The 14004-nt window shown below is 37.4% G+C and overlaps 1 protein-coding gene across 1 annotated transcript in view; it reads right to left on the reverse strand.

The window, feature by feature from the left end:
* Positions 1 to 1749: 1749 nt before the first annotated feature.
* LOC132145627 (synaptotagmin-11-like) overlaps positions 1750 to 14004 on the reverse strand; it is a 28207-nt gene continuing 15952 nt past the window's right edge. Inside the window, exons 3-4 of the mRNA XM_059556766.1 lie at positions 5346 to 5466; positions 1750 to 5234 (exon numbers count right to left, since the gene is read on the reverse strand). Of these exons, the coding sequence (XP_059412749.1) occupies positions 4924 to 5234; positions 5346 to 5466 (432 nt within the window). The 3' untranslated portion in view covers positions 1750 to 4923. The remainder of the gene's footprint in view (positions 5235 to 5345; positions 5467 to 14004) is intronic.

A 14004-nucleotide genomic window follows, 5' to 3' on the forward strand; every position in this document is an offset into this window, starting at 1 on the left:
GTCGACAGATATTATACCACGGTAACGCAAGTATATAATATATATAAATAAAAATACTTGCTAATCAGTGATAACTAATTACATTTGATAATGATAATAAATACATTTACATAGTTTAATCATATATAGTTAGCTATTACGGTTATTGTTGTTACTATAAAATTCGAAGAAATTAAAAGTGTAAAGAAAAAATAAATAAATATATAGAGAAATATAAGATAGAAAATTGTATATACTATCCATATTAAGAAGCTTTCTGAATCTTTTTGTCATGTATTTGTTTTCAATGACTAAAATACTGTTTTACCATTTACAGTCATGTTTTTTTTTTTTGGGGGGGGGGGGGGGGTACTTTAAAAATTTAGTTCTAATTATCCATCGTACATCCGAGAAAAAAAAAAGACTCTGTTGCTATCTGGGAAGCCAAGTGTATGTGCTGTGTCCAATGAATGCAGAAGCATAGTGAGCACGTGAAGCCGGCGCGATCAAACAGCTGAAACAGATAATAGACAAGGCCTACTCCGTCATTTTTGGTTTTACAGTAAAGGCATGAGTCGAAACTGAAAAGTGCAAAGTGTTAGCAGTTTGAAATTCCAGAATAATAGCAAAGTTAATAAGAATTCTTTCTAAATGTAGTACTGTTCCTATTTCACTCTGCATAACCTGAACGATAAAAAAAAAATGTTGCTAGGGACAAACCGAAATGAAAACATTTAACTTTTAATCTGTGTATTTAACAGCCTGGGAGATGACCGGACCCCCTAAGGCCCCCTGTGGCACCGACACTGCCTACTGTATGTAGTTTTGTGTAATTCTTGCGACTCTGGAGCCCCATATAGTTAAGTGAGCCGAATTCACTGTCGTAACACACGTGCATTTGTGAAATTGAGGTCTATGCAGCGCAAAACTGGACATTTCTGAATTTCTGGGTGTTTTCAAAGCACAGGGTGATTCTCAATCATGCAATCAAAATGATCCTCCTTACCTAACCCTAAACCTAAACCTACCACTATGACATCAGATCAGGCAATCAGGACACATGGTGTAAAAGCGCCCCGATTTGGTAACTCCCATTACTTTCCTGCAGAGACCTGTACTGGCATTTGTTACAGCCATAAAGCAGTCTGCTCATTTCGCAGGATTTCATACCATCCCAGGGCCACCAAACACCTTTACATAGCATCAGAAAACGTTTCAGATTTTGGACAAACTTATGTAGCAGCATAAAGGTTTAAGGTTTTACTACAAAAGAGAGGGAGCTTTGGTGATAAAGCGAATAATTAATTACTACAGTAATATTTTCTCGCAATAAAAAGTTGGTCAAAAACCTACATTTACACAGTAACTTACCACCCACCAACCACAACATTCAGATGTTATTTTTATTATTTAGCTCACAGAATTTAACACATGATTGTGGGATGTCAAAGGCAGCAAAGGATACATTTATGCTGCATTCAAAAACCAATGAAGGCATCTCTGATGAGGAGGGAGCATGGTAAAGTAACAAGCCATTTGCCTTATTACAGTCAGTGTACCTTCAGAATGATTCTGAAATTTATATTTCAAGGTAAAAAATGTAGTTACATTAAGTTGTGCTCAAATGTACTTCAAAAAAGCATGTATTTCCATGGTATTACCAAAAAAGCATGCTAATACTTTTTGTTAGTGCACAGTCGTCTTGTAATGTCATAGCAGTGGCTGTATTTAATTCAACTTCAGAGCAGAGAAAGAAGAGAAGGCCCGATCTAGTGTATCAGTTTTTATTTTATTTGCACGTCCACTTCAACATACAGTACAAGGCAGCATTAGTGTAACATACTGTATTTAGCATTAACTCACAGCAGTATGCAGATAACTTGCCCTCAAAAGCATTACATCTCACACTTTATGTTAGATGTCCCTGAAGTTCATGTAGTGAAATGAGCAGTATTAAGCCGAGTATGTAAAGTACATGATATTCACTGTACTTACATTATATATAGACAACTTGCTTTTACTTACAAATATTGAAAAGGCCACGGAACATCATGGATCACACTACAGTTGTGGTGAACTAACACAGTTTATCATCTAGGTACAGTGGTTTTAGGGGGACAACTAAAATAAAGCTGAATCACTAAGTTCTTTCCACCTTAACCATATCAACATTGCGGCATCCAAATGGACTAATATATATTTATTACAGAAATTTTTTTCTCAGCTCATTTTTGTCTTTGTTCAGCTTTCAATGTTTCTGTACAACACACAACAGCAAAAAAACTGAGGAATATTTAGGGACCAGTGGCAGAGAGAGAAAAAAGGGGCAGATAGCACTCCAAAAGAGGAGGTTTACACATAAAGAAACCATTTCCATTCCATGTAAAACAGTTAGATACAAGAAGAGCAGAAAGTGCTACTGCCCACCAGTGCATTGGAACAAACACTCATTTACAATTGGTTATATTCATCTTTATGTCTATAGTTATTGATGTAAATCAAGCTTGTATGCCCGAAAGATCAAAAAAAGTTCCAAGTAACACAAGGAGCTGAGGGTTAAAATAAAGTAAAACAAACATGTATTATTTCACATAGGCTGCATTGTGTAGCTTGGGTTGCTGTCTTTACAAAAGTGGGTTTTGCTGTCATATAAACCACTAAAAACTGTAATATATACACCAGTTTTATAGCAGAAATTTGAATAGTCATTGCATGCAGGGTTAAAAACATTATAGAGGGTGGAAGCGTTCACTTTTCTGTTGAAAATGTCTGGAGTGAAATCACAAGACGATGGGTTTCTTCATTTTCTTCGAAATGTGATTGGAATGTGATTCGTTTTTGCTAATAAACAGTGGTTAATCTCATTATGTGGCATTAATGACTCACAATGAGCTTGACTGCAGATATCATGGAGAGAACCCTCGGGCTTAATTTACCGCTATATTAATTTCACATGTTAAATATGAAGTATCTCTAATGAACCAGTTGTTATCTTTTTCCCTTCTCTCACCCTCCCACTTTCTGCCTTATTAACTAAATATGTGCTCATTCGCACTGGGAATACAGCATGTAATCTGCCTCAGGGGCTGTGGGCACCAAATGACATCAATGGGAACACATCCACACACACATTGCAAGCCTTCAAACATGGACTCAAAGCCTGTCTAAAGCTGCAGTGTGAGCTGCTTCATCATGGTCACCAACACACCACAAAACGTTGGTCCATCTACTTTGGTTAGTTTTCACCAGCTGTCGCTGACTAATGGTTACTGGCTCATGCCAAATCCTAACTTTGATATGGTCAGTTATTAGTCCTATCATAGTTATTAGGGTTTTGATATACATATATATATTTATTTTCTTTCTTTTAAACACAACTCATAAAAATAAATACAGTAATCTACGAAAGTGCAAAAATCGGTCTGAATATGCATATATCTCAGCTATAATCCATAAAATAGAGAATAGACTGCCTTAGAGCCAAACTTATTGAAGTAAATAAGCTGGGGTGGCTAACTTTTGTTCTGTTATTTCCATGACACCATTATTTAAGTCAAAGGTTCAAATGTATATTGGCGAAATTCTATGAAAAAAAGAAACTGAAGACTTCTAGTGTTACGCCTTATGATACATTATGTACATTGTGACCAAAGATGTTAAGATGATAAGAATTAGTTGTATGGGCTAAAGAATTAAGTCTGGCCAAAAACACGTTTGATGGCAATAGAAACTTTGATGTTTGGTACAGTACATGTGAAATGTACAAATATGACAATATGTAAATATACTAATATCTGTCACATTTGGCTTTTACTGTTGTTTTATCGGTGTTTCCCTCCAACGTTTTTAACCAAACCTTCCCTGATCTCTATGCTGTTGTATAGCACAGCAACTGGGTCAAAACATCCTTTGCAGTACAATGGAAATGTGCATAGATATGCCTAAAGAAAAAAATACAATTTAAATCAGTGAATAGTAGATATGTTGAGATACGCCAACAACAAATAGCTCATAGAAGTGCTTTGTCCAAGTGATTAAGACAGATAAATTAACAATAATGTATGAGTACAGCTACAAATAAATAAAACAGCTACAGCATAAAAACGGGGTGAAGTGTAGACTGTCTTTACTATATGGAACAACAGAGTTTTTTCATAAATCAAATTCATTTTTAATCCTGAGCTGACAGTCTTTAATTCCAATTTGGCGGTTGGCTGAAAACTGCCAAAACATCAGGTTTTGTTTAACTGGCATCTGGAGTTTTATTTTCTCCAGAGAATTTTCATCTCAAGTTCAGTTTCATTAAAAGATTACGCATTACTTTTTAGCTGGATATGAACAATAGCCATATTTCAACGTTGTCTTCTGTGTTAAATATTAGCATGTTAGCAAAAACGCTCATGATGGTGTCCAGATTAGATCACTTTTCATCCTTTTTTATCCTACACTATCAAAACATTCACCCCATTATTTTCTTAAAAATTTGACTTTAAAACTCACTTTTTCATCCAACCCTCATCCTAAAAATAAAAGTCCCTAGCTAGCTCTAGCATGCGGCTAATTGAAAGTAGTGTTTGAATAGTCTGAATATGCCTGTATACTGATAAAAGTCTCTGAGGATACTACTCTCATATGGGTATAATTCTCTTATAATTGACTTTAGCATTATTTAATCAGAGCCAAAACCAGACAGACCTAGTCATTTTTGCTTTTTTCCTTTGTTATTTTGCTATGACGTATGAGTCTTTTTTTTTGTTGCTACGAGTTCATTAGAGAACTTTCTAAGTGTCTTTTCCTGGTCTTACGTCCTGACACATACGTACTCTCATACAGCTATCTGTACTGGGAAAAGAAGAGACTGTTAAATGGGCTTCTTTCTATAGAGGGGCTGACAGGAAGGAAGTGGTATAATAGATTTTGCTTTCCCCATGTGTTAGCCGGACACTAGTACTCTATAAGGTTATGCCACTTGGCAATCTGCCGCCTTGGGTTGTCACAGACTTCCCTCCAGTGAGTCACCCCTGATGGAATTGGGCTCTGACCACCCAGAACCAGGCGACCCACGACCTCATTCTTAGTGGTGCGGTCAAAATCGATGACCAGAAACTCCACAGAGATGTCCGGCATTAGCTCAGTGGGAACATCGTAGATAAATGATTCATTGAAAACGGGACTGAGTGTGCATTTCTTCACATGTGTCTTCTTCTTGGCTATGCGCTTGCGGCCGTAGAAGACGTTCACTTTAACATAAGGGTCTGTGAGGGGAGAAGGGAATTAAAGACATTAGTATTTGTCAAGTTTTTGGTATCATAAATAGGATAATTTGAATATCTTTATATTTGTGTGAATGTGTGGTGTGTACTTACTGCCGGAAAGGCCAGTGATGTCCATGGTTGGCAGGTGTTTGGCCTTAAGGACTACCACGTTAAGCCTGTGAGTAACAGGCTGGTAGGAGAGAGAGACCAGCAGCTCCCCACGACTTTCACACTGCGGAGAAACAGAACAGAAATTGAGCACAAGATATAGGACGTAAATGTTTATAGGCATACACAAAAGTCTATCAGATGAATAAATAAGGACATGATGTTGAGCCATCCTATAAGTGATCACAGCACTGATATAGAGGGATTGTCCACTTTCCAAGTGAAAATGGGATACAAATTTGGATACTTTAGGTCAGTCCAGTCCATGAGTGTCTCACCTGGTTGCCTGTTGACGGCAACAATGCTCAAAAAGTTTCCCCGTGTATCATCAACTTCAGAGTCTGTCCAAAAGTAAGGTAAGCCTGGCACAATCATCCATGCTTCCTAAAGCAGTACCAACAAAGGGAACAATACCCATCATCTAGTGCTGTAGTCGAGACTAGCTATTTCGAGTCTAGGTACAGACTTGAATAGATTGAGTCAAGACCCAAGTATACTACTTTTTTTTCTTTTTTTTTTTTACATAGTTGTACGCGTAGCTTTTTAAAGTATAGTCCATTTGAGGGGTAATACCGAATGCAGGCAGTCTGAACATGCACTCTTTTAATCAAAAGTTGCTGCTATCTCACATCCTTTTCACACAAATGCTCATCTATGTGTCTGTTGTAGTCTCCACAATTTTGTTGTTGTTCTGTCTCCTTAGTTTTCTACTATGAAACAACAGCTCGGCCCAGTGTTGCCACCTTAAGGGCAACTGATTAGTGCAAAACCAAGTCAATGCCTATGTGCAACTGGTTACAAAATTCGGTTGGTGCGTTTACAGTACTATTAAGGTAATGAATTTTGCATCACATGGCCCCTCATGTACATGTAAATACTCACGTCTTCTTTGGCTTTCAGATTAATAACTGAGACCAGGTCAGCCGATAGCCTTGTGGGTAGTGCGTCGACATAGAGCACCATTATGCTTTGGGCATACTGAGTTCGCGTACCAGCTCACGATCCTTTGCCAATCATGTCCCCCTCTCTCTCCCATTTTGTTTCCTGTCAATATTTATACTGTTCTATCCTAAAAGGCAAAAATGCCAAAAAAATACAAATATTGAGACCATAAGAGGGTTGAGTCTGAGTCAACACCGAGACCTACATGTGAACTCTTCAGACAGTTTAAATAAGCTTTTCTTTTAGGCTGAATGAAGTCTGGTTTTACTTCAATGTCACACAAACCTGAGCAGCAAACACACAGTGTGCTTCTGTCCAAAGACACAATAGCACAGAGTGGACCTTATGAAGTGATACAGATAGCAAAAAGTATCCGCAGTGTTTTACTACTCAAGACGGACTGTCAAGACTGAGTACAAATGCTCTCAAGTTTATGACAAGTTTATGAAAACATGCTCTTAAGCTCAGGCTTGAGACACAGTCTTGTCTCTAGAACTACTGAGTACTGCCTACTCTGTGTCAGGGTATTGAGGGATCTAATTGTTTCTCTGATCATGCAATAAGGTCAGGTTGGAAAATTATTAGATTAAGAGCTAAGAGAATTGTTGCAAAGCAGGAGATCAGTGCTCTCTTGGCACTCCTGGCCTCTGGGACAAAGCTTGACTAAAACTGAGATAATTATGTGTTGTCTGCCTTGTTTTTGGAAATGATCTCTGGAGTGTCCTTCGGCCAAGAATAGAGGTGTCCAGTCCTGCTCCTGGAGAGCCAATATCCTGCAGAGTTTAGCTCCAACCCCAATTAAACACACCTGAACCAAGGTAATCAAGGTTTACTAGAAATGTCCTGGCAGGTATTTTGCGACAAGGTGTAACTGCTTGTGTCGAGTCTTTGGAAATATTGGCAAGTACCTTCTGTCACTTAGTTAGGGTCCTTCAACACTACAGGAATATTGGCAGTACAGTGCCTTTCCTTTCAGTATGCATGGGGTACCATCCTTGTCCCATATGATGTACCTCAGTCTACCTGGATGTAGTTATTATCTACTTTGTGTACTGGAAAGGACACCTACTTCATCTCCTGGACAGTGAAATTGACCATAGAGGAAGAGAGAGCATTTACTCCATTTACAACAGAGCCTATCCTGCTCACATGGCACATTAAATGGCCACTTATTCTCCAGATGGACAAGTTTGAAGGAGAACTGCAATGATGAGCCATGTCAGTTATCCCTAGGAAATGGTGATCATATGGTCATGAGGGTAAGCTGGGTGGAATAATCAAAGGCAATTTGTATTAATTTTAATGAATGACTTATGCCTAACCCCACCCTTAAACCTATCCGTCACTGGGGTCTAGACAAATCATACAAAATCTTAAGAGCGAGGTCCTACAAATTCATACAAATAAACAACCTCGGAAAAATATGTACAAATTGGTCGTAAAATAGAGTTGTATAAGAACTGAAACATTCAGCAGGAACCACCTAAAACAGCTTCGACTTTTATCCCAACTCTTTACAGGACTTTTAACCATGAGTTATGAAGCCCTGTGCCAGAGTATGAAAAGCACTAACATCAAATTGTGATTTTAGGAAAGTTCTTAGATATGGGAAGAAGGAGGCAGAGAACATTTAAACCATTTAATAATAAAATAAACAAACACAAAACCGCATAAAACATAAATGAAAACACAAACTAAATCCCAGGCCTGGTCCTCTCTCGTCTCCACTGTCATCACTCCTCCTTTTGTCCTTACAGAGCTCCTCCTTGGTGCTCAAAACCAGTGAGTGGCACAGGTATCTCTCATTATCATTATCATTAAACTCCAACGGTCTCACTCCGCCTCCATGGCTCTCGGTCCCGCCCCTCTCATTACAGTGATGACACAGGTATACCATGTAAACAAATGCCAAGTGTAAAATAGTGCCAAAATGTAACGGCATAGTTTAACAACAGACAAAATTTAAACTGTCTTAAGGCGGGCGTACACGGTGCGAATTCGGATGGTCGGAAGATCGTATGTCCACGCACACGACACGAGTTTATCTGAAAATCGTACGGAGGAGATGATATACGACACGATTTTCCAGAAGCAATCGCACAAAGTTGATAGACGCGTTCGACTTGAAGCACCGCTGCACGCACAGAAGGATCACCTGTATGACATTAAAGTACCGCGAGAGCGATTCGAATGCTTTGGATATGTCTGCTCTTTTATCGCTCTCGCGGTACTTTGATGTCATACAGGTGATCATTCTGTGCAGCGCTGCTTCAAGTCGAACGCGCCTAATATAACTGCTCTCCCTCTCCCATAACTGCTTATAAAATATTTATACAAGCCGTGACTGTTTCCTACACATACAGGTTATTTTTCAGCAATAGGAAAAAGGGACGTTTGGTCACCCTGTGTGTGTGTGTGTGTGTGTGTTCTTGTAGGTTTATAAATATCTGAAATAGGTATTACAATGTAAACATGGTTTGTGAGGACAATTCCTGTGCCCTCGTAAACCAAATGGCTTTAAAAAAAATACTATACGGTGTTTAATAGAAATTTTAAACATGCATTTTCCGTAATGGATAGAGGTGTATGGGGATATACAGTATAGAATACCGTTACGTCTATGGAGAGTCCCTGTAAACTACATAATGCGTGTGTGAGAGAGAGCGCGAGAACTAAAAAGCATGGTACACGTTGCTAGAAACATCATACAGCGCTCGCTGTTCCTGTCAGACTTCAGTGAATTTATCCTCCTGGTAAATAGTCCACATTCGCCGTGGCGCTGCCCTGTTTGTGTTTCTTCTTCTGTGGTTTTCCTAGTTCGTGATTGGTCAACTTCAGATAAATCAACAAATCGGCTCGTTCAACCGCACACATGTCACGAATTCAAACCGATAGCTCACAAACTTTTTAGACATGTTTAAAAATGATCGGGAGGTCGGGAAGTGCTCGTAAGCCACTCTGCTCGGCTCGTAATTCATCGCAAATGATACGAGCCACGAGCATACGAGCATACGCAATTTCCACACGATTGAAAAAAATCGCATGCGAACTCGTACGACAGCAAAAATCGCACCGTGTACGCCCGCCTTTAATGCAGTGCAGTCCTCATTAAATGTTAATGTGCTGTGTACAGTTGCTGTTTTTAATTTCAGTGCTGAACTTTCACTGTCCCTCAACGGTGGAACAAGCATCCAACCCCAACCTGATTTGCTGACGCCACAAAAAAACAGCTTAAGATGTAAATGAAGCCAATTAAAAAGGCATTCTTTTCTTTTTTCTTTTTTTTATTCAAGGTATGTTTTTTTACTTTTATGGTTTCATGCAGTTATGATTATTTTTATGTCTTGTTATGCAGTAAAAATGATTAAACATTACTTAAACAAGACAAAAATACAGACTGAAAAATAAAATATTGCAGATTTTTTGTGACTGCTTATATTGCTGGTTTCCTAACCTCCTTTATTATTCCTCAGTCACTTTCTATAAAAGTATCTAATCAAATTAATGCATGCAAAAAAATAAATAATCCACGGCTTCTTCCACACTGCATGAAAAGACTTTGCTTCTTATTTTTTCCTCTTGCCATCTCTGTTGTTTTTCTCTTCTTTGAGAGTTAAGATTCCAGTCCTGTTCCTGGTTATCACCATGGCAACTTGCATTAGGAGGCATCCTGGAGCTAAACATGGACTTAAAACAGCCTACATCCTAATGCGTAATGTCTGTGGGTGTTTGTGATTTTCTTTTTAGCTGCACAATGAGGCAGTCTCTGTGGGTAACTGTGCTTCTCGTATGCCTGTTGATGTGTGTATTTTGACCATAGATACATCGGACCAGGTTAATAAAATATTGGGTAACACTGATTTTCTCTTAACAGTTGCTTATTAACATGCATATGACTAGCATATTGACTGTTTATTAATACTTATAAAGCACATATTAATGCCTTATTCTGCATGACCACATTTTCGATTCCTTAAAGGCAGGGTAGGTAATGAATTTATAAACAACTTTCTTCCAAATTTGTTTAAACTTTCTATATATATCAGTGCATGATTAAAATGTAAGTACTCTGATAAAAATATTATAAAAATCGAGTGACTCTAGACCGTTTAATCTGTATTAAACACAGCTCATTATTTCCATTTCGGGACGAAACATAGGATTGGCTTAGGCGACTGTCACTCTCTCGCAACCATGGCAACCACCCTTTTGCCACACATGACCTGCCCACTTGCGCACGCACGTTTGATTTGAGGAATTCAAGAGGCACGGATCCTAGGAATACCAAAACAATGGCAGAGAAACAGCAAGCAAAATTCACAGTACCGGCCTATGCAGTTAGTGAAGGCGAACCAGGCAAAAAAAGGAAGACAGTAACAGTACAAGAAAAGGCAATGAACAAAAAGTCTTTGGATAAACAAAGAAATAAAACGCGAGTTAATATCGGCATGGCTTTCCAGCGATGGCGAGAACTGAGGGAACTCAAGGGGCTGAAAAGTGACTCCTTGATGGCTTTATTTCTGCTGGACAGGTAAATCTTTCTTTTTGTATTTTGATCATACATATTTTTTTCATGAAGCATGTGTCATTAGCACACGTAGCTGCGTAATATAGCTAACATAACATTACTTAGCGAGCCATAGTAGAGGCTTTGGAAGGAGCCCAGAAGGGAGGGGGTGGAGTGAATGGAAATAATGAGCTGTCTTTAAAACAGTCGTGAGAGGTCTACAGTCACTCGATTTTTATACTTTCTTTTTCAGAGTACTTACATTTTAATTATGTATTGATATATAAATCAAGTTTAAACAAATTTGGAAAAAAAAGTTTTTTATACATTTTTACCTACCCTGCCTTTAATCCTACCCCATACCTAAACTTAACCACTACTTAATAATCACAAAATTTGTAGTTTATTGAGTCAAAAGTCATAGTTAATCTAAAATTAAAAACATTTTACCAAGGTAATGTTTCTTCATAATTTATGAGATTTGGAGTTAATGCTCGAGTGATTTGTTGTACATCTCTCAAGATTCGTGAGAGATTATGCTTAAGATACTGCCAATATACATTGAATGTGTGCCTTTAAGTGTCTATTCAAAAGCAAAAAAAAATTAAATGTACAGTATGAGAACACTTTAATACAAATGCCTACTAATATGAATGAGATCATCATGTTTCCCCTTATAGCTAAACCTCATTAACAAGGCTATTTTTACTTCTTTATCTCCCGTGAAAATATTCTTCAGGAAGAGCTATAAGCAAGCGTAACGAGAATGGCGCTGCCGCAGTATGTCCCTCACTCTTCATAATCACCCATCTCTCTCTCTACCAGTCTCTCTTGCCACACGGACTGACTCCATCTGTTCCCTGAGCTTTTTCTCCTTCCTTCTCTCCTCTAATCCTCTCTCTCTCTCTCTCTCTCTCTCTCTCTCTCTCTCTCGTTCTCTTAGCTGAATCGAATGTCCACCACTCCCAGCCAACACCCTAATGCTCCTGTCTTGTGGAGTCATAGGCACAGATTCAATTGAAGATACTCTCTCTGTAGAAGAGTAAAAAGCAGACAGGAAGTTCTCTGATTTGAACAAGCTTACTTTGCATATTTTGTATACTGATTTACAAAGCCGTACACAAGCGGGAAAACAAGCTCAAATGCTTATTTGCCTTTGAGCACTAAAGATTTCCTGCCACCAGAGAGAATGAGATTATGAACATCGCTTATAATGCTATTGTTCCCGTTTCGATGGAAATACAGAAGAGTATTAAGCTATGATTTCTTGTTATGCAACAATTTGTACAGTGTTCAGCTTGTGTTGGAGAGCAAATGGATGCAAAGCCTTCTCTGTCTGATTCAATGGGTGTTTACTGAGGCCTCTTTTACACTTCCTATCGTTCTTGTTTGATATGATCACAAGTAAACAATCCAATGCAGTAAATACAGGTGCAAAAAAAGGTCCAATATATATATATATATATATATATATATTTATATATATATAACTATAGGGAGCACTTATTATAAAATATTAAATAGAAAACAGTTGTAATGTAGTAATAATAATAATGAGTGCTGTCAAATGATTAATCGCATTTAATCGCATCCAAAGTAAAAGTTATTGTTAACATATTTATTTTGTGTGTAGTGTGTTTATTTATTATGTATATATAAATACACACACATACAGTATTTAGAAAATATTTACATATATTTATATTAATGTCATTTATATTATATATACATTTATTTAATATATAAACAACATTTTCACTGAAATATATACATGCATGTGTGTGTATTTAAATATACATAATAAATATACACAGAACACATACACATATATTATGTAAACAAAAACTTTTATTTTGAAAGCGATTAATCGCGATTAATCGTTTGACAGCACTACTAATAATGTAATAATATTTCACTAAATTACTGGTTTGACTGTATTTTTGATCAAATAAATGCCGCCTTGATGAGCAGAAGAGAATTCTTTCATAAACATTAGAAAAATCTTACCAACCTCAACTGTTTTGAACAGTAGTGTTGTTACAAAGCCAGACCCTCCCTTCAAAACAACATCAAAAGTGTTGAAAGACTTACATTTCCCATCAATAACATTCCTCAATATCAGGTGTAAACAGGCGTAAGAGACTACAGAAGCATTGAAAGTATCAATCATTTTCAAAAACTGAATAACTGAACTGGGATGTTAATGGATTGGTTTGTGGGTTTCATTGCTAATGATGTGAGAATAAGCACTAGTTTCCAGATGGTTGTACTGATGGATGTGTCCCCTGCAGTCCTGGCCTTTATGGCTACACTCTCTGTCTGCTATAATAACGCTTTAATGGATCAATAGACGCTCTCACCATCCATAAAGCCCTGCCCATACATTCAAATATGTGTGGACCAATATGGTATAATCTTCATAATATAACATCTTATAGTTCAAAACACAGGATGATTTCAGAAGAAAAAGTGATTGACTGATGTTTTCCATTCAAAATGCACAATTGAAATGCAATTTGGTGTCTGAAAACATTACATTCAGTTACAACAAAGCGCTCTTATAAAGTATATTACTGTTGCTTGTCTAAAACTTATTTGTAGTCTTACAGTTACACATGCGGCTTCAGAGGTCTTAAAAATCACAAGTCGAAAGCTCATGTATCATTTTAAATGCCAAAAAAGTTGCAACTAGTTAATAATAAATTCTGTTCCTAATCTAAAGTGTTACCGGATTCTTACATTTCAAGATCAATCTTTTAGGGCTGTTTTTTAGTTGATGTATGAACAAAACTTGATAAAACATTATTTACTAGCATTCCTCCCATCCAATAAATTACGATAAGCTTTGTTCTTTGTTACTTTTGTTATGTAACAAAGTCTCAGCTTACAGATCCTGTCAATTTTGTTATGAAATTGAAACAATAAATACTTTTTGGAGCTCTTTAAAGGAACAGTAAACCCAAAAATGAAAAACTGCTATACATTTACTCACCCTCAGGTCATCCAAGATGTAGATAACTTTTTTCTTCAGCAGAACAGTAAAGAAGATTCTCGGCTGAACTCATGGTCCTTGGTGATTCATAAAATGCAAGTCAATAGCTACCTTCTTTTTGAGAGTCAAAAACAGCAACACAAGCAACAAAAAAATGAAAA

This window comes from Carassius carassius, chromosome 8 (genome assembly GCF_963082965.1).
Source record: "Carassius carassius chromosome 8, fCarCar2.1, whole genome shotgun sequence".
NCBI lineage: Eukaryota > Metazoa > Chordata > Actinopteri > Cypriniformes > Cyprinidae > Carassius > Carassius carassius.